The sequence below is a fragment of the Pocillopora damicornis genome, chromosome 8, assembly GCF_964200805.1.
Source record: "Pocillopora damicornis chromosome 8, jaPocDami1.2, whole genome shotgun sequence".
NCBI lineage: Eukaryota > Metazoa > Cnidaria > Anthozoa > Scleractinia > Pocilloporidae > Pocillopora > Pocillopora damicornis.
The window spans coordinates 2,765,680-2,785,479 of record NC_142677.1 but is presented as its reverse complement, the minus strand read 5'-3'; the positions used below and the strand labels follow the sequence as shown (position 1 = coordinate 2,785,479).

At 36.4% G+C, this 19,800-nt stretch overlaps 3 protein-coding genes across 3 annotated transcripts; 1 reads left to right on the top strand and 2 right to left on the bottom strand.

The window, feature by feature from the left end:
• Positions 1-481: 481 nt before the first annotated feature.
• On the bottom strand, positions 482-5,469 carry LOC149040933 (uncharacterized). Its single transcript, XM_089214670.1, has 13 exons — positions 5,389-5,469; positions 4,821-5,015; positions 4,600-4,695; positions 4,305-4,403; positions 4,070-4,197; positions 3,728-3,802; positions 3,507-3,587; positions 3,270-3,361; positions 3,053-3,162; positions 2,723-2,818; positions 2,492-2,519; positions 2,248-2,360; positions 482-1,964 (listed from the first exon to the last, which is right to left on the bottom strand). The coding sequence occupies exons 1-13, from the start codon at positions 5,467-5,469 to the stop codon at positions 1,659-1,661; spliced, it is 1,500 nt and encodes a 499-aa protein (XP_089070796.1). The 3' UTR covers positions 482-1,658.
• Positions 5,470-5,775: 306 nt separating this feature from the next.
• On the top strand, positions 5,776-11,677 carry LOC149040932 (uncharacterized). The gene is made up of 4 exons (XM_089180022.1): positions 5,776-8,000; positions 8,231-8,428; positions 8,733-8,894; positions 9,577-11,677. The coding sequence occupies exons 1-4, from the start codon at positions 6,471-6,473 to the stop codon at positions 10,297-10,299; spliced, it is 2,613 nt and encodes an 870-aa protein (XP_089036148.1). The 5' UTR covers positions 5,776-6,470; the 3' UTR covers positions 10,300-11,677.
• Positions 11,678-15,141: 3,464 nt separating this feature from the next.
• LOC113680526 (uncharacterized) lies at positions 15,142-19,730 on the bottom strand. The gene is made up of 6 exons (XM_027197558.2): positions 19,509-19,730; positions 18,788-18,854; positions 18,394-18,472; positions 17,215-17,432; positions 16,621-16,727; positions 15,142-16,183 (listed from the first exon to the last, which is right to left on the bottom strand). Exons 1-6 carry the CDS (start codon positions 19,680-19,682, stop codon positions 16,103-16,105), a joined length of 726 nt encoding a protein of 241 aa, XP_027053359.2. The 5' UTR covers positions 19,683-19,730; the 3' UTR covers positions 15,142-16,102.
• Between the last annotated feature and the right edge of the window lie 70 nt (positions 19,731-19,800).

Below are 19,800 nucleotides of genomic sequence, written 5' to 3'. Positions count from 1 at the left end.
TTAAGGTGCGTGAGGAAGATAATAAAGCTTGGGGTAATAGATTTCTGTCTGCAGAGAAAGATGGTCTGCTTCGCTATTAACATGATGTGATTTAAAAGCATAAAGTGATTATCGACATCAAATAAGCCAAACATAATATTAATTTGATCTGTTAGATCAGGAAGCGTTTCAATACCGCATTCATGTAACCAACTAGAGATTTCTTTCCAGAAAGCTCTAGAGTGTTCACAAAAAACAAAAAGATGTTCAAGGGTTTCCTTGTTCTTATCACAGAATGAGCATAAAGGTGACTCAACCAGTTTAAGCTTAAATAGTTTAGAGTTAGTAAATAATATTCTATTTAAGATTTTGTACTGAAAATCTCTCGTATATGTATCTAACGCGACCTGGAAAGGCAAACTGTAAATCTTATTTCACACGAGCTCAGAATCGTGAAGCATTTCGTTATATCTCAACTGTGCTGTGGGGGTTTCGCCACTATGAAACCAAAACCCATGAAAATCTTGTGAAATTATTCATGGTAAATTCACAGATTTTTCACAGTATTTTCATGGTTAAATAATGGCATTTTCATGGTCTCAATGCCATGAAAAAGACATGAAAAATCCCATGAAAACCCTGTGAAAATTTCCATATTCACGACCCATGAAACATTGTGTAAGGTGACCTAGAAGCCATGAAATACCCATGAAAATGGCATTTCATGGCCTTTTCACAGATACTGAAAAACCCCTGAATTTCATGGCAAAATTTTCATGGTGTTAAAATTCTCCAGTTTTTAATGGGTTGCAGCAAATCATGACCCATGAATATCCTGTGAATACGTTAAAAATTCATTGACCATGAAAATTTTCCTTGAATTTTCATGGCCTCTCCATGGTATTTTCATGGCGCATGAAAGTTAATTGCTAGTTAGTTTTCATGGGGTTGTTAGGATTATGAAGGTACCATGAAAATTCCTTGGAAACCCCATGAATTTGGAATGAAAAAGTTTTCACTTTACTTGTACCAAAACTATACATGTAGCTTTCACTATGAACTGTAGTTTTATGAAAATTCCATGAATTTCATGTGAAAAACCCTTGAAGATCATTTCATGGCCCATGAATACTTAATACCATAACTGTAATACATACACTATCACTTAACTCACACATTGAACTAACCTTTCTGCAAAATTTCTTGGAACTGTTGTACGGGCACACACACATAAATGACATGAGTAGAAGTCTGGATTCTCTCATAATTTATTTTGTTTCACCAGTTGTTTATAATCTTATTTTGGATTCCAAAATTGTGATAGTGCAGTTCACACTTTCTTAATCAAACAAGTTGGTTTACAATTTTCAGCATTAAAATTAAGATGTTGATGATTGTTAGCTCTATATTGATATAACTGATTTTTCATATGGAGACAGATTTTGCTCCTAAATTTCTTCACATTTTTTTACTCTGATTTGAATACTTGGGGCTGTACATTAAAAATATATCTGTAAATTTAAACTATTTTAATTGTATATCATAAATAAAGTTAATGTGACAAATATTTGGAGGAAATCATTGAAAATATACTCACTGGGTTAATTTATTTTTGTCTAAATTTCATATATCATTCTCTTAGTCTATTATGTGTCATGGACAAGTATCGTAATATCAATTTATATAACTGCATTCATGTAAATTTCTTTATATATTTTATACCTACGATCAATACTTTCAAGATTACTAACTACAAAACAGTTTCCAACTTTCTGCACTTTTCCATGCGAGAAGATATATTTATGACTGACTATGTCAGTGTCCCTCTGTTTTGGCCACCTGAACGTGCCATCCTTTTTTTGGGCCAAAAAGTTAACTTTGATTGCATCTTTGCTGCTTATTGACAAAATCTGACCAACATATTGTTGGCTGTCATATGCCACAGCAACCCAGTCATTGATATGTAGCTCTTGTTTATCATGGCCCTGGTTAGAGATACAATATACATAATATTAATTAAATCATAGGCATGTATAGATAATTTCAACCTGGCCATGAATTGTTATTGTTATTGTTATTGACTAGTGTCTCAGAAGTGCTGCTCTACAAGACATATTGTGTCTTAAGACTGAGGTTTCTGTTACACAAAAAGTGGAAATCCCATCAAAAATAATTTATTGGCTGGATTTTGCAGTCATTGTGTAAGAAATGTAGTCATACTGCTGCACAGCTAGTTCACTCCCAGGAAAATAGTTATGGTATTATTACCTTTACAACAGAACAGGGTGCTGTATCTTTATTTAAACTGGCTTGTTGTTGTGGCGACTTGGACTTTACTGAACTGGCAAGCACATCATTCTGATTATGACCAATCTGCTTATCTGAAAATCACATATGAAGTCCATTGTTATCCCCTCTTCACCTTTTTTTGTGGCCTTAACTTTAGTGAAATGCTGGAAAAATATCAATATGTCCACGTATATAGGTTGTAAGTTGAGTATCAATTTGTTACCTTTTTCCTTGCTTTCCAAATAGTTGGCCTGAAAAATAAAATGAGGTTATAAATTTGAATGTAGTACTGTATTAAATACTAGAAAGTAATCATATTACTTTCAGTTAAATTGAGTCAGTAATTTGTAGCTCAATTCAGTTGAGGAAAGTGAGAATGAATTACTTTTGGTATGTTATAACAATTGAAAGTTTTTCTTTATATGTCACTGTATTTCATTTTTGTTACATTTACCTTAAATTTCTTAGTTGGGGGGCCACTTGCAGCTTTACTTTGGAGCTGGACCCCAACTCCAAGTTTCTTGGTTTTCCAAGTGAAAAGCCCATTACACTGCAATATGAGACAAAATATACTCAGTTCATTGAATCAATTAAAGAAATAATTAGCCTTAAAGTGTCCTGACATCATTTTTACTGATGCCACTACTGTTTTCATTGATTTTGTTAAAATAAAACCCAGCTTGTTTATTATAGGGTCAATCTAGACTAGAGGTCTTCCTTGACTCACTTCCTGGAATAGACATATTCATGCATGTGCTTTCTGTCATGGAAAATGTTTATTTACCTCAAGTTCATTTAAGGTGGTATTTCCTTCAGAGTTTATCTCTGGCAATGGAATTTCATCATCTCCATCACTAAGATACTTTGACCTCAACTGGAGCAGAGAATACATATCTAGAGACAATAAAAAAATAGATCAAAACAAAACAAAAAAACATGCATTTGAATGATAGCCATAAAACCTCTGTTCATGTTTCTAGAATGTATAACTTTGTCATTACCATTGGTATCTTCATCTTTATTTGGACCAAGATAGGCAGCTTTGGCCAGTTTACATTTCTTTTCAACAGTCTTGAAGACCAACACTTCTTCACTGTTTGTAAAATAAAGAAGGGAGCACATCATCAGTTAACTTATATGTGAAAGATCAATTCTTGTCCATGCTGTAATCTCTTAGAGTAATAGATATTGAACCTACTGGGCATAATTATAAAAATTAGTTTGAATTGGTTACTTACCCTTGCTTAAATGCCAGCCTTGAAACATCAGTTGATGTCTCCTGTGTGCCACTCTTGTCAACAATATTGCTCTTTCTTTTTCTTAAATTAACAAAGTAATTAACAATATTAATTCCATTTACAGCTCAATGAGTGTAGCAAAATTTGTTTCATTTGGTTATAACATAAGACAATTTGGAAGCGTCACTTTCAGATCAGTGAAGTGGAGAAGGAATGATTACCGAGGGGATGATGGGCTTCTTTCAATGGTTGATGGAATAGTAGACTGAATAGAAGTCCCATTGTTTGGCACCACTCTAAAATAGATGAGAAAACAACAAAAAGGTGAACACTTTTCATTTTTCATACTTTCAGCTTAATAAATGCAATAGAAACAGTTTCATATTTCAGATTTCAGAGGTGTAATTACATATTTCAGAACTATCCATTTTCATTTGTTATGATGATAATATATAAAGCAGAAATTAAAAGACAGTTTTCCAGCAACATAAATACTGTTAATGCAGATATATAGCAAAAGTACAAAAGAGCTCACTTAGATGTGGTATCATGAAAGAAATTACCCATTTTTCTTTTTTCTCTTTCCATCCTTCAAGTCTGCAATGTATTTGCGTCTATTCTGCAGAGCATTCCCTAGACGTACTCTCAGCTGGCTCTTGTGTTTTGCCAGGTACGGGGCAGCTGCAGTTATCTGTTCATCAAATGTACCATAACAGCAATTGTTAAAATGTATGTAATGTAAGTTATACAAGACAATGTGCAAAAGGTAAGTTAACCTCTAACAAATTTGTTTCCTACCAGTTCTAAAAACTTCTGCAGTCTACTGTCAGGGATTGAAGGAAGTGGGTATGCCTTGTCCCAAATCTTTGCCTGTCTAGCACAGTCTCTGAGCAAAGTCTAAAACATGAAAAAGACAATAATTTTCATTTTTAAACTTTATACCTTCACTTTATTAGACTGTAACTCTGAGTTAAATTATGACAGATATCTTACATCTGATTCTGATATCTATCACATTACCATTTTTTCTACAAGTGACAGTGATGGTAAAAAAGGCCACTTTTGATGCTCAGTGAACTTAAATGATATTTACTCTGAAGTAAAGTTGAGCCTTTGTGCATCTCGCTCCTTTTTTTGGTACCTCCAGCATCTCTGAGGCTCTGAAATAATCTTGATGGTTTTCTACCCCCTGAAATAAAAATTGGCCAAATGATTATACCAATAGTAAAACTGAAATAAAGGTTAATTTTTATACACCTCTTCAATGGTAGATTGTAGGTGTAACTGTTTCGGCATATAATAATTGGACCTCACATGATCGCCAGGCTCAGTTACTGAGGGCTCTTCAGTGGTGTCAGATGCCCCAGAGGTGTTTGATGACAGAGAGCTCTCGAGATCTCCTGTAAGGTTTGCTAGGGTTTTCCGTATTTTAATTATGTCCCCCATCTTGAGGCCTGATTTTCTGAGGTCATCTTCATTTGCTTCCTTTAGTGTCTCTACATCTTCAATCTAGGTAAAAATGCATCAAAGGCAATTCATCTAAATGTTAAATTCTACAATCAATTGAGTGAGCAACTTCGCTCAGTAAATGAAAATATAAAAAGATTAGTCTCAAGTGAGCCATGAAGTCTGTGCTCTCACGCTTATGGCACTTGAACAAAAGCGTTATTCAATTTACATTTTTCGGCTAAGTGATGCTATTGCCTAATTGGAGAACACCATGACACTTACTATACATATCAAAGAATTGAATGGAACCTTTTTTCGGAGCATATTTCAAAGAAGGAGCCACAGAATTCATTGTAAAACTTTCAAGTTAAATCAATTTAGCCGCGCGCGCGCCGGTGTTTAGGCGTAATGAGATGACCAAGCTTGAACTTACCCCTTCACGTTGTAATGTATCGAAAACTTCATCTTGATCTGTAAAGGAAATTTCTTTGAATATGCTTTTCAGATGGTCCATTGTGTCGATCTGGAAAAAAAGACTGCTATATATACGCGAAATGCAATTAGAATGGAACTATTCCGCTCGAGGTACGAAAAAACCGCCACTTCTTCGTAAATCACGTGTACTATCACATGGTGACCTTGGGTCTTCGAAGCCATTGACCAGCGGTCATTTGGTGACCTCACAGGTCATCGAGGCCATGTGAAAGCGGTTAGTGTAATTATTTCCAAATGGCTTCAAACCGCCCTCATCACTGCTTCTGTAATCTATGCAAAGGAAACTCGCAGCTAACTACTTACAAAATAAAGCAACACGAAAAGTTGTTCGGGGTATGGAACTCGAAGCAAGCAGCAATCGAAGGGCCTTCAAAGACAAAGAAAGCCAGAGCTGACATCGACAGTGATTCCTGCGAAAGCGATCACGAGATCGGCAACAATGTTGTAGAAGGCGATATCAGTGAGTACTTGAAAGTTACGTCTCACCGCGACTGCGAAGATGGCTTGACTCCGTTCACAGGCGACTCTATGAACGAGGTGAAAATTACTTTTATTTCAGGTTAAATTTGCACACTATTCAAACGTCCAAATCGAGGAGGGAAAGTGAATTGATTTTCATTGTTCTGTTCCACATTTCTGGTAGGTTTATGAGAGAATTCTCGAAGAATGCATGGAAAGCTCCACCACTGTGGAGGAAGGAGATGAAAATTACATCTTAGATTCGGATAATGAGTGGTCGACATCTGGATCGGAAAGTGACGAGGTAGTAGAGGCTAAAATATTTTTCATTGATCATCAGCATGTGGTGTTATTTGGAGTGGAATGCATAAACAAATTAACTTGATGTATCTTCTTTTTGGTCTCTTTTAGGAAAATGGTGATGATGAAATTGATAGATCAGATATCCCTACCTTTAGGGAAACTTTGTCAACTGAATCACTGCCATGCATTCAGGAAGCAATATCTGAAAGCCCTCTCCTCTTCAAGGGATCAGAGTGCACACTTTTTGAGGCCCTTGTAATGCTCTTTGACTGGTTTTCGTCACACCCTTCTCTGAGTAAAGAGGCTTTTACCAGGAATTTACAGCTGTGGCATTCCATCCTTCCTGAAGGGAATTGCCTTCCCACTACATACAAAGAAGCATACAGGGTAATTCAGCCCTACTTAGTTTCAGAAGTTGTACTGCATGCCTGCCAAAATGACTGTATTCTGTTTAGAGGTGAATTTGAAAAAAGTGTGTCCTGCCCTAAGTGCCACCAACCACGCTATAAGACAGGAAAAGCCAATGTCCCACAAAGAACATTTCATTATTTACCTCTTGGGCCACGTCTATCACGAAGTTTTGGTACTAAAGATATATCTTACCTCCTTCAAAGTCATGGAGGGGAGTGTCAATCAACAGAAATGGCAGGAATCATGAATGACATTCATGATTCACCAAAGTGGAAAGAGCATTTCCATGAGGGTGGTTTATTCCATGGGGATCCACGAGGCATTGCTCTGTCTTTGTGCCTAGATGGGCTTAACCCTTGGAGCAAAAACAAGGCAACTTATTCAATGTGGCCAATTGTTCTGGGCCAACTGAATCTTCCAAGGAGCATCAGGTATCAATTTGCAAATTTACTGCTTGTAGGAATAATTCCTAGCCAGAAAAATGGAGGTGAGCCAAAAAATCTTGATGCTTATTTGGAAGTTCTTGTAGATGAACTGATTTCATTATGTGATTGGAAAGTATATGATGACTATCAGAAAGCCCCATTTCATTTGAAAGTCAAGATCTTGGTTTATGTCCTCGACTATCAAGGCCTTGGAAAGCTTTTCTCCCTCACAGCCACTGGATCTTATAGGGGTTGTGCATGGTGTCTGCTGAAAGGGCAATACTGTCAACACTTGCGCAAAGTGGTGTACCCTGCTAATAGGCGATTTTTGCCAATGGATCACACACTAAGGGCAGATATGGAAGATTTTCCAGATCATTGTGTTGAAGAAAGAATCAGGCCCTCTTATCGCACCTTCAAACAAGATATGTTTTTCCACAAGGCGTACGACGGCGCTAAGAATAAATCTCAGGCCAGCAAGCTAGCAGTTGGTACAGGCTGTCGTGGTTCTTATCTGCTTGCTCAAAAGCTTCCCTCATTTGATCGTGTTGAACAGAGTGTGCCAGATGCAATGCATACTATTGCCGTACAACTGAAGCATCTGTGCAGGTGCCTTGCTGGAAAAGCTCCAGAAGATTCTGCAGCTGTAAGAATGCAAGAAAAGGCCTTGAACAGATTTCAAGAATCATGGCCAACAATCAAAGCCAGCAATGAAGCTAAAAAAAATTCAAGAAAGTTTTCCAGACATGGAAAAGGAAAAAAGGCACCAAAAAATCAAAGTGAAGATGAAACATCTGGGTCATTGCCTTCAGCCCCATTTGTCTTAACCAAGGAACAAATTGAAGTGGCTGACAGAAGGGTGAAAGAAGTTATTGTTCCTGCTGGGGATCCATTTCACCCAGGGCCCATCTTTGCTGGAATATCAAGAATGAACTCTCATGAATGGAAAGAGGTATGGTTCAACTTACCGTTGAGAGATTGCTATGGTCTGTTTATGTCATAACATGGTGTCTTGTGCACAACAACTCATCTCCTCTTTTATGTTACTTATTTACCACTTCTGATAAAGCTTTGTCCCTGCTGATTCACTCAGAATCGTAGTAAACATCTCAGAATGATACTTATTGCTTAATCTGTTAATGGAAACCTTTAGCTTTGTTATTCTTCTAATTATGGTTATAGGTTGCAGTTCGAGGGGTGCTCAAATACTGTGTGAGAGGTATGCTTGGAGACAGACAACAGGAAGCCTTGGTCAACTTCACTGATGCAGTTGCAGCTTTATGTGCCCCATCACAGGATAGAGGCAAACTAAGTCAATTAAAAGAGCAAGTGGATGTTGCATTGGCCTTGATGGAGGGAGCATTTCCTTTGTCATTACAGGTAAGATGCCTAAACCTTCAAGCACTCCTCCTCACCTACATTTGAGCTTCCTCATTTATGTGCAAAATTAATCAAGCTTTGTGAACTGTAGACTTTTTCCATGAATTTAATGCAGCTTTACTAAGAAATAAGGAATTGATGGCCATTATATTAGCATGTTAGATTTTCAAGCAGTATTCAATTGGATTCATCATCACTATGTATGGTCTAAATGTAAGATTTGTTTTAAATCGTAAGTCAATTATCACTTTGTTTCTTTTTCTTTGATTCAACTCAACTATTTTCCTTTTAAATCTCACCTTAGGTTATAACAAATCACATAATGCATCATCTTCCTGAAGGAATTGAGAGATTTGGACCTGTTCATGGTACATGGATGTTTGCCTATGAAAGGTTCAACTCATGGTTATGTAGAAGGGCCTTGAGTAGGAAACATCCTGAGGCAACCATCATGAGAACCTATCAGGTAATTATTTATCCTGTAAGTGGCTGCTGTGTCTTCCTGGAAATGGAAGTGGCAATTTGGTAGAGACTTGGCAAACAGCAAGTGGGGTTTAAAAAAAGTTGGTTGAAATGTGGTATTCAACCCTCTTTTTCACCCTTAGTGCATGAGAATGTTGTTTTTTATTGGCATAACTTGCAAAATGAGCCACACACTTGAATCCATTGAGTAGTTCAAAAGTTATTGGCTAAAACTGGTCAGTCAACCCTTTAACTCCCAGATCAAATTTTTAATTCTCCTCACTGTCAGCCATACAATTCTCATGTTAGTTCAGATAATTTGATATTGGATGAACTAATTATCCCAAAATTGATATTTTTCTTTATTCTCATCACTTATCTGGCTAATATTGTATTGATATTGTAAGGAGAAATTCTGTTATGGTCGCTTGTGGGAGTTAAAGGGTTAAATGAAGCTACTCCCTTAGCTTAAGTGAATCTTTTAAAGAATGTTTGAGGGGAAAACAAGGAGTCCTTTCCAAAGTATTCAATATGGTGGTGCTTGCCTTCAAGAAATCATCACTTCATGAGTGTCAACTGTATATACATCTCTAATAATTGTTGTTGATACACTTAGTGCAAAATTGATTGAAAGTTAGTTAACATTTCATAAAAAAATCAGGAATTTTTTTTCCCTTTTATTTCAGATTTTTGAATGGTGCCAGTTCATGAAAATGTCGGGAGTGATGAAAGGTAATCTGCCCTTCAAACTGCCATCTGCAGAGGAAATTGCCACAGGCAGTACCTCACAGGAGAGTACAATGTTGCACCCTGTTATCGGTCTGTCTAGCAATGACCTCCTGCAGATGGAAGACACCTACAAACAGGAAATTGTAGAATTGCAGTCTGTCATCAAATTGTATGAAATGGAGCAAGAAAAGGCCCGCAGGGAACGAAGGCTAAAAAAGTTTCCTAAATCCATTTCACAATGGAAACCACAAGGAGGCAAGTTAGAAGCATGGGCTGAAGAGGTGTTAACTGCTCTCCATACAGGCCTACATTCCACTGCTGTAGTGTTTTTGCAACACTGCAGTGCAGCCAAGCAGCATTCTCGTGAATACCTCTATGTGTCTAAACAACACCCATCAAAAAGAGGTAGTATTGTTTATTTTACCAAGGAAACCAGAGGCAAGAAGTTTGGGGAAATCGGGCAAATTTTTAAACACTCTTTTGCCTCGAAAGATTACGTGTGGGTAGCCTTGAATACATTCAAGGGGGAACAGTTTGACACGAAGAATGGTCTTTGGTGGGCAGAGAATGCCATAGATCAGCGAATGGTTATTCTTCTCGCCAATGTTTCACCTCCTCTGACAGTGGCAACAGAGGACTCTACCATCTGGTTTCTTGATGTACAAACATTTAATTTGTAGATGTGAGAAAATGGTTTCTCCTATAAGTCAATGTTAACTTTTTGAAACAGTAATTCATTTTCAATCTGGCCATTTGTAGCTAGAGACAGGTATTATAAATAGTTTCCAAGCTCAAGTATATAACCATAATTGGACAACCACAGGAGGGAATTTCATTTGTTAATCACAAGTATTATTACTGACAAATTGGACAACAACAAGTCTGATTACCAATTAATCATAACCATTACAATTTCTGAGAAAAATGAACAAATTTCTCGGAGAAGGGCTTTTGATATCCACAGAGACATCATCTAAGGTATAAAATTCTGCAATTGTGGAAATTCCTCAGTATTTTAGGATACGTGGTTGCTATGGTTATTGTAATCAATTCTTTGAATGGTGGATTTAGTTGAGTGCACTTAGTATGATTTGCTGATGAAACTGTCTGGTTACAGAATAATAATTACTGAAAAATATAGCAGGGCATACAACAACCACATTTGAGGAGATTGTAATGGTCATGATTTTTTAATACCTGGTTATAGTAAATTAAAAATAAGATATGTCATTGTTTACATTAATTAGTCGTTATTTGGTGATTTCTTTCTTTTTACATTAACTTAGGCCAACAAGGACAGTTTGGAAATATTGGCTTATGACAATTACTTAGTGCTGTGCACCAAAATTCTTCAGTTGATAAATTCACAACAAGTCAATTTTGCAGGTTATGAAGGTCATTTTGTCGATAAATTAGTGATCTTGATGAAGTCATCAACACCACTTTTAATGGCCAGTGAATTTCTCAATGAAATTCATCGCCACGAGTTCAATATACCCATGTATGGATTTCAGGGAATATTCATGGCCCATTAATTTTGCTCTCCCAAAACATACAAATGTATTGTAAGCCCATGAAATGCTGTTTGATTGCAATTCATGGGGCATGAAATTAATTCTGGTGAAACTATCTAGTTAATGGGTCATGAAAGTAGACTTTAGAGAAATTCATGGGTTTTGAAAGTAGGCTTTTGAAGAAATTCATGGGTCGTGAAATTAATTCTGGTGCTAATGGGTCATGAAAGTAGACTTTAGAGAAATTCATGGGTTTTGAAAGTAGGCTTTTGAAGAAATTCATGGCTCATGAAATTTGTTCTGGTGACTTTCAGGGGAAATTCATGGGTCATGAAAGTAGACTTTTAAAGAAATTCATAGGTCATGAAAAAAATACCCCTAATTCATGGAAAATTCAGGGCTTAAAATAACCCCATGAATTTTCATTTTGCAGTATTCATGGGCCATGAAATGATCTTCATGGGTTTTTCACATGAAATTCATGGAATTTTCATAAAACTCTAGTTCATAGTGCGCGCAAATCAGACATATGCGCTTCGTAAAACGTTTTGGTGTCCATTTCTGATAAAGACACTTTAACAGAATTTAAAACCAAGTTATAATCCTAAGGGTCGAAAGGGGGAGTGTGTGGTATCGCCTTAGATTTTAGCTCTTTCTTCCAATTGATAGGAATAGCGTCTATTAACCCATGCCAGGAGAGGAAGTTCCTGGGTTGGATATTCTTGGACTGTAAGTCAGACAACGTATAAAAATGCCCGTTTGACTTCACCATGCCACAAATTTTATGCAATCCAGCCTCAACAAGATCGGAGTAAAAACACGATTTTTTGTTAATCAAGATGTTCTTGTTGTTCCAAATTATTTCATTCAAGATGTCCTCGACTTGATTCGGATTAGTTGTATTGAATTTAGACCATAATGTTAAGCATTCTTCGTAAAAAGGGCTAACTTTAACAGGAAGATCTCAGAGGCGAAAATTGCACTTTAAAAGATATGGGCCCCCAACCGGCGTTTAAAGCGAGTTGACGACAATTTTCCAGTCAGCAACATATTCGGGATCAAAGTAGCGTTTGAAAAAAGAAATCTTTTGCGATTGAATGAGTCACTAAGCTAAAACTAATGGATGATGAATTGATATAGGATGAAGAAGACTTAAGTACTGTAAACAGATAATTAACCAAATGTTACTCTTTACATTAGGAGAATGCCTCTTATTTCCTGACATTTTCTCCTTTTCTATATTTATTCTTTAAAGGCTAAAAGCAGAGGTAAGCCTGAGACAAGCATGAGGTGTGAGTTATGCACTCTCCTCTTACTCGTCTCACGATCATGGGTGATTTGCCCCCTGTGTTTGTCACATGCTTACCTCTTATCATGCCAAACATTTTTGTCTCTGTTTTCTGTAGGCTAAATGTGCTGTATAGGCAAGTTTTCTTTTCAGTGTTTAACAATTATGCAAAGTTCAGGTGGTAGCCTTCTAGGAAATGTATTAGGATTAAAAGTCAGAACTCAGGTACCTCTTCTTAAAAGATGACGGAGAAAGTCAATACAATCCTTGAACGTGTCATGAATCTTTAGATTAGGCATCTTCTACCCTTTGACCCTGAATCAAACATTAAGGTCACAATAATAAACTAAGGAAATGATCACCAACTTACAGTGTTCACCCTTATTTTAAGCATGACAGGTAAATTAAATTTTCAAACTGTTAAAGCAATCCTTTTACAAGTTGAATTTTCAAGAATTCCAAGCAATTTTAAACGGTAGTAAGAGGTACTAAAGGTGGTAAATGTTACCGGTTACTGCCTGAAAAGGAGAACACTGAACTAAACAAGCTCTTAACTGTTTATCAGCACCTCATAAGAATTGGGTAGAGAGAAGTAAAGAGAAAATACACACTGATTTTGTGGTGTAAAGGGTTAAATAGTTTTTGATTGAGTGTTGATTGAGTTGTCACAACTTACAGCTAATCGTAATCAAGAAAAAATATCATAGGAAGGCAATGATAATTTTTAAGTAAAAAATGAACAATTTGCCTGAGGTGCAGATGAGAAAACATGGGTGACTTAGTCTGGATTGGTTTTAATTTTGCACCTGATGGTTGAGAGGCTAATGAAAATTGTCTACTCTTATCATAAGAACAAAGGTAATCTGCAATTGCTTTCGACACTCAATTGAGAGCATTAAAAGTTATTTGCAAATACAAAGGACCTCTTGCAAGTCAAAAGATTAAACAATCTCAAGAAGCTGTCCGAGTTTCATCCACAAATACTGTTGCGTAGAAGAGTTCTACTCTAAAGAGGAGGTTTGAATATTTTACAAGTAGAAATACAGTTAGATGAAGCTTTGTGTGAAAGACAACAAACACTTATCCAGAATAAAAAAGGTTATTAGCTTTCTTTACGTCTTGAGTGAAAAAGTCATTTGTAACTCTGTTGAGTCTTTTGATGCTAGCATGAGTTAAACCAAGTGACTGAGAAAAACATAGAATACCACACCCAAAAGTTCCAATGGATAATCTGTCTCTGGTTTAATCCAAGATAGGGGAACTATCCCAATGAAATCAAAGGTGGTCTGAAAATGTGGAGGCAGAAAAGTTGACCAACAGTGCTGCTATACTTTGTGCTCTCCCGAAAGAGAACTCTCCTACTGGCAAGTTAATAGGGAGTCTCGGCATTGCTCAAGTAGTGCAATACCAGGGAACCCCAGGCTTGTAAACAGATAAGTTCGAAAATACAGCACTAAACTCAAAGCGTTTTTAATATTTTAAAATAAGCTGAAATACACAGCAGCAAATAAGCTAAATTTCTTTTTCTTCATAATTGATATCATTCAAGTTGTTTTTCATGTAAGCTTATACGTTTTCCAAACTTCAGTTACCCCCCAAAAACATAGAATAACATCAGAAACCAAGTTTCTGAAATAAGAAAGAGCAGACCCTGAATGAATTAATCTATAAAACGGTAGCCATTTGAAGAAATTGGAACACTTCATGCTGATAAATCTATGTGAGGCAGCTCAATAATCCTGAATAATTTGGTCTTCAGATCGCCACATGCAAGTTTGTTTTCCCGTTCAAATTTCGCGCCAGAAACACTTATTCTTATCTAACAATATCCCTTATAGATTACTTTTAACTCGATAAATTTATCAAAGAAATTGGGTTATTCTGAAAGCGATAAAACCTACCTTAGAAATCTTGTCCTCTGGCTACGACTTCTCACAAAATCTCGTCGTCAACGAAAGGAGGGCTACGAGTTTTCAGCTCTACGTGACAGTGTCACGGTCATGACGCATGCGCATTGCTCAGTAATTGGAAATCTCGTACTCGTAGTCGTACTCGGAGTCGAATCTAAAGGTCCCTTTTGTTGCGATCATAGGAATCTGGTGTGGTCATGTAAGGGATCCCATTGTGATCCAGGGGGCATTTGAAAGCAGTGCTAGCAGAAACTAGGCAGGATCTAATAAGGGAGATTCCAAAGGGATTCCAGTGGGATGACCTTGCAGGATCCGGCTGAGATCCCCCCCTCCCCCTAGAATGAATCTGAATCTTAACTAGGTAATGTGAGAAAGGAATTGACAAAGCAGGTGAAATATACTACAAAACTCAAATCAACAGTATCAATAGCATACTGGTACTGATCAAAATCCTGTAATTTGGTGATAATATTGTCCAATTTAATATAGATGTAGTGAAGAGGCAATTAAACTTTGTGCTACAAAATTTTGTCTGGAGTTACACTGTCTTGTAATTTCAAATCAAGCTCGTGATGCATGCTCTTTTGTTTGTTCACATGTGTACTACACAATTTCAGAATAAAGAACACTCCACACAGTTCAATTAAATAGTGCCTTTCCCAGGACAAAGCATGGAAGCTTCAGCAAAGTTATGAACCCAGACCCCCTCTCTCTTGGTTGATCTACAATCAAAACACTTCCCATCAGAGCCACTGAAGGAAGGGACTGGGGAGAGTTAAAAGACATGACAACAGAAATTTTAACATCATGTGATTTATAAAACATTCATTTATTTTTTTTGCTATGTACCAATTTTATGTTTTTATCTTTCTCACCAACTTGTTACACTTTACAAGAATTTACGTGGTTGAAATATGGCATTTTTATTGCTATATTCGAACTAAAAAATCCTCCTTTTTTCCTGTTATGTTATCTGAGGTCAAATCAGATCATAACATTTCATAAATATTTCTGGTGCTAGGAGTGTTCTGACTTTCACATTAATCGATCTTATGTTATACTGTCAAGTTCTGTCATAATAAATGCCTTGTCAAAAGAATTAACATAATTCCCAATTAGGTTCAAACACCCAGCTCTCAATAGCATAATCTGTTCACCTTAAAATTCAGGTTTGCAAACACACCCAAATCCAAAGAATCTTCATTGGGAAAATCTTGTTGTGCTACAGTGTACATGCAGATACTCATTTACCATTTCCTCTTGCCACTTAATAAATAATATACAAATTAATACCTGAGGCACAGCAGCCCAAAAGCTAAAGAGTTTCACTTTTTTAACTTTATTACTTTTCAATGAGAAAAATGACCTTGATGTGTAGAGTACAAGGCCAGTTGTTCAAAGCTGGATTAAGATAGACCAGGGTTAGTGTGAAATCTGATGACTACTTTCTGACTTACTGGTTTGTTGTCCCAAAATGTCCTTGACTGAGAGATTGTCCTCAAAATTTTACAATTGCTCATGAAGCTCCACTTCTCAATTATTAATTTTTTGGTTATTTCTCAGTTTCCCGAAGGAGTCTATTTACTAAATACATGTAAGGGGTGCAGAAATTCATACCTATGATCCCTCCCTCAGAAAAATTCCTCCACAGCTACCCCTCTGAGCCTGGAGAGTACCATGCACAAAACTTAAGGAGGTGACTTCTCCTTAATTTTCACTGTACATGTCCCTGAAATACCTGTCCTTCACCATATCAAATAATTATAATTCATCATTTCTTTTTCTTATCATCATTGCCCTCCACAAATTTCCTTCCAGCATTCTTTATACACCTTTCTGCAAAGCCAACAATCTGTCAAATCAATGGAGGACAAATCATTACATTTTCCTTCGAGATTACACAGCAAGTATACATTCCTTAACCCTCAACACCCAAACATCAATATGCATATTCTCCTTGCTGTTCTCTATACATTTCTCAAGGTGCAGACAAGAAGAATTTGTTCAATGATCAAGAGCTTCCTTAGTTGATAATCATCTCCTTTATTCTCGAGACCTCAATGTGTGATCCAGGGGTAATATTGTATGGAGAATTTAGATACCGGTACTAGTCACTCTTAGGGGTCAAATTTGTATATGTTTACATGTAAAGCATGTAAAGCTCCATGATAATAAATCAGCAGAAAGCAGAAAATCTATCCCTACCACAACTGCTTGCTCACAATGGATAATAATATAAATTTAAAAAACTTTTACTATTTATAATTAAAATTATTATATTGCACATACCTGGCCAATTTTCTCAATCGGGTGACAGTAAGACAGAATCCTTCCACTTATTTCATAGCAGTTTGCAAATCTATCCATAATGCTGCGAAATCCAATCCACAAAATTTCTATAGCAACAATGAAATAGCACAACATCATTAAATTAAGTTAAAGTACTGTACTCCAAATTTAAAGTTAAATAAATTGTTACTAAAGGTTTGCTGTTTGCTGATGATTATCAGATACTTCAGGGACATGGGGGGGACCAATCTTGTAGTATACAGTACCTGGGAGATAATGTAACATTTGAGCTTGAGATACAAAAAGACAAAACAAATGGCAACACATCCACAAAAATTAAACAAAGGTAGAAAAAGTCATCTTCATAACTTTGAATAAAAAATTTCTTCAAGAAGTTGAGTACCAATGGTTCTGAACAAGTCACAAGAGCTACTTGTGACATCCTTGTGATAAGATTTTTAGAAAAAAAAATTGTTACTATTCAACAGTGTACATGTAATTTCTAATCTCCATAAACACTGGCCTCTCCATTAGGAACTAACAAGGCCACATGGTTCCTTTGGGTTGTAGAGTTACAAACAGGTCTGTAAATACCTTCAGGTCTCACACCCAGTTTTTCTTCTCTCTGCTCATTTTCCTTTTCATGTCTTTGCTGCTTAATTTCTCTCCTTTTCTGCTCAACATCTTTCCCTTTCTCGACTTTCTTGGGAGTTGTTTTCTTTATAACATCTTTCACTCTTTCTGTGAGAGATTCACCATTCTCCTCCGTAGTTTTTGCTTCATTTGCATGACTGTTATCATTCTCCTGAAGTCTTGAAAAAAAATTGTATTATGATTAAAGAAACAGTAGATTATACAGAAGTCTTATGATCATCAACACTTGGTGCTGGTGTTAATCCTTTAACCCCTAGAAGTGACTAACAAGTAACTTCTCCCTCTAATACCCATACATTTTCAGCAAACAAGCGATAAGAAAACTCAAACTCATCAGGTAGAAGTTGTTATCTTGATCCAGCACCAATTTCTCATAATTAATTTACAAGGAGATGTGTTGCAGCTACAGAGGAGAATTGAAAATTACATCATGGGAGTTAAAGGGTTTACTGTAAACCCTTTTTCTCTTATTCCATGATCACATTCATAAGTCTCTTTATTGACTGCCATAAAATTCCTATGAAGTTAGTTCAGAGAATTTGGTATTGGAACAACTAAATATCCTGGCTTGTAACTGATATTATATTTTTCTTTGTTCTCGTCACTTGTCTGCTGAATAATGTGCTGATATTGTCAGGACAAATTCTGTCTGGGTCACCCATGGGAGTTACTCATGACAGTGTTTACACCCTTGCATGAGTATGCGAATTCTCTATACTGTCCTTTATACATTTCCAAATTACTGACAAGGAGAATTTGTTTAACAATCAAGAACATTTTAACCCAAGGCTCTCTCCCTTTAATCTTGCCTTGGAGGTAAATTCAGCGATAACAGTGTTAGATGAAATTAGATGTTAGTCACTCTTGAGGGCTAGAGGGTTAAAATGTAGAGATAATTTCAGGTTGCCATGGCACACAACTAGCTCACGTTCATAGTTACATGTAATTTGTTTTCAAAACACCAAGTTAGAATGCTACAGTGTTTTGGCTGAAATCTCAGTTATGCATGCAAATGAGAACTTTTCCTGTATTCTTTTTCTCTGGAATTACAATTATTAGACACTGCAGTACAAGCAGTATGATTACAATGTGCAAGTTTACAGTTCACACAAGACTTACTTATCTTCAGCTTCATCTCTTTCAACTCTGATGTATGTATGATCATAAACTTTGGGACTGCTTTGCCCAACAGGTGTATCTATCAGATAAATTCAAAATTGACAGTTCATTGCCTCTAGATGTATGTACCAGAAATGTGATGCCTTTGACAGTGATGCTATCATAACAGAATGATGCAAAAGTATATTTGTCACAAGAGCACAGCACAGGATGCGCTTAAAGCTGCAACTACTTTACCACTGTAAGTGGATTGTATACTGTTTCCTGTTATTATTATATCAACTTGGTTCTACCAAGATTCACGAAGTAGTTGCACATCTGAGTGACAATCAGATTGCAAGGATCACAGAGTGGTTTAAAACGGATATAATTAAAGGTCAATCACTACAATTACCTGTTGCACGAACCGCAACCAGAAGTCCCCTTGTTCTACTAAGTTCCTCTTTGGTAAGGTTAGCACCCTGAGTATGTTAAAAAAAAAAAGAGAGAAATTAGTTGATTTTATATGTAGTATCATAATGATGATCTGGCTGAATCTTTGCCCGTATAACCTCTAAAGATGGTTTACTAGATGAGTGTAAAAAAAACCAAAAACTTATTAGCTGGCAAAGGTAAGGGTGTCTTGTAGAAACTCTTAACAGTGGCCAATTTACATTCTAACAAAAACAATGACTTTATTGATTCCGTCCATTAATGTTTTTTCATAAACCATTACTGACAATGAGATGTAAATACGTAATAACAAAATGCAAAAATGTACGCTCTATGAGGAAAATCATAGATAGAGGATAACGTTGAATACGCTTACAATCTATCGACAAAATTAAATTATTAACTTGCATCAATACACCAAACATTCCAGACAAATAATATCATTTTCACCATTATGGTGAAAGGAAATTCCATATATCAAGTTAAAAAGACCTACGGTTATCCGCAGACCCTAAACCACTAATTTAAAAAAACACGGCGGAAATCTGTTAGGTAGAAAGTGAAGGTTTAGTTTTGTTATGACGTTCTCGGCCGACGAATATTGTGAAAGCAAAGATCACTTGTCAAGTGGAAAACGGTTCAAGTCGAGTCACGTGAAAAGTAACATTGAAAGTAAAACTCACTTTTCTGATCTTCACAACATGGATACCATTGCAGATACTATCTAGTTCTTTCTCTACGGCTTTATGAACTTTTACACTTCTTGACCAAACACCAAAGCATGTTTCGACCAAATCTGGCCTTCCATTGCGACTGGAATTTCGTTTTCTATGATTTCTGTCGTCGTCACTCGCCATATTTCTTAACGCACTGCAAACAAGTAGAAAACAAGTGAAAGAACCTGGAAACCACTTTCGCCGTGGCGAGGGTACTGGGGTGAGTTATCAGAGATTAATTATTTTATTTTAAGTTTTT

What these genes read in the sequence shown, in the direction of transcription:
- LOC149040932 (XM_089180022.1), top strand. Translation starts at nt 6,471, where the DNA reads ATGCTCTTTGACTGGTTTTCGTCACACCCTTCTCTGAGTAAAGAGGCT. An exon ending in CATTTCCTTTGTCATTACAG is followed by an intron (nt 8,429 to 8,732) that starts GTAAGATGCCTA and finishes ATCTCACCTTAG; the next exon opens with GTTATAACAAATCACATAAT. An exon ending in CCATCATGAGAACCTATCAG is followed by an intron (nt 8,895 to 9,576) that starts GTAATTATTTAT and finishes CTTTTATTTCAG; the next exon opens with ATTTTTGAATGGTGCCAGTT.
- LOC149040933 (XM_089214670.1), bottom strand. Translation starts at nt 5,469, where the DNA reads ATGGACCATCTGAAAAGCATATTCAAAGAAATTTCCTTTACAGATCAA. An exon ending in AGGCTCAACTTTACTTCAGA is followed by an intron (nt 4,404 to 4,599) that starts GTAAATATCATT and finishes TTCATGTTTTAG; the next exon opens with ACTTTGCTCAGAGACTGTGC. An exon ending in AAGAGAAAAAAGAAAAATGG is followed by an intron (nt 3,803 to 4,069) that starts GTAATTTCTTTC and finishes CATCTATTTTAG; the next exon opens with AGTGGTGCCAAACAATGGGA.
- LOC113680526 (XM_027197558.2), bottom strand. Translation starts at nt 19,682, where the DNA reads ATGGCGAGTGACGACGACAGAAATCATAGAAAACGAAATTCCAGTCGC. An exon ending in GGTTGCGGTTCGTGCAACAG is followed by an intron (nt 18,473 to 18,787) that starts GTAATTGTAGTG and finishes TTTATCTGATAG; the next exon opens with ATACACCTGTTGGGCAAAGC. An exon ending in ACTGGGTGTGAGACCTGAAG is followed by an intron (nt 16,728 to 17,214) that starts GTATTTACAGAC and finishes TTGTTGCTATAG; the next exon opens with AAATTTTGTGGATTGGATTT.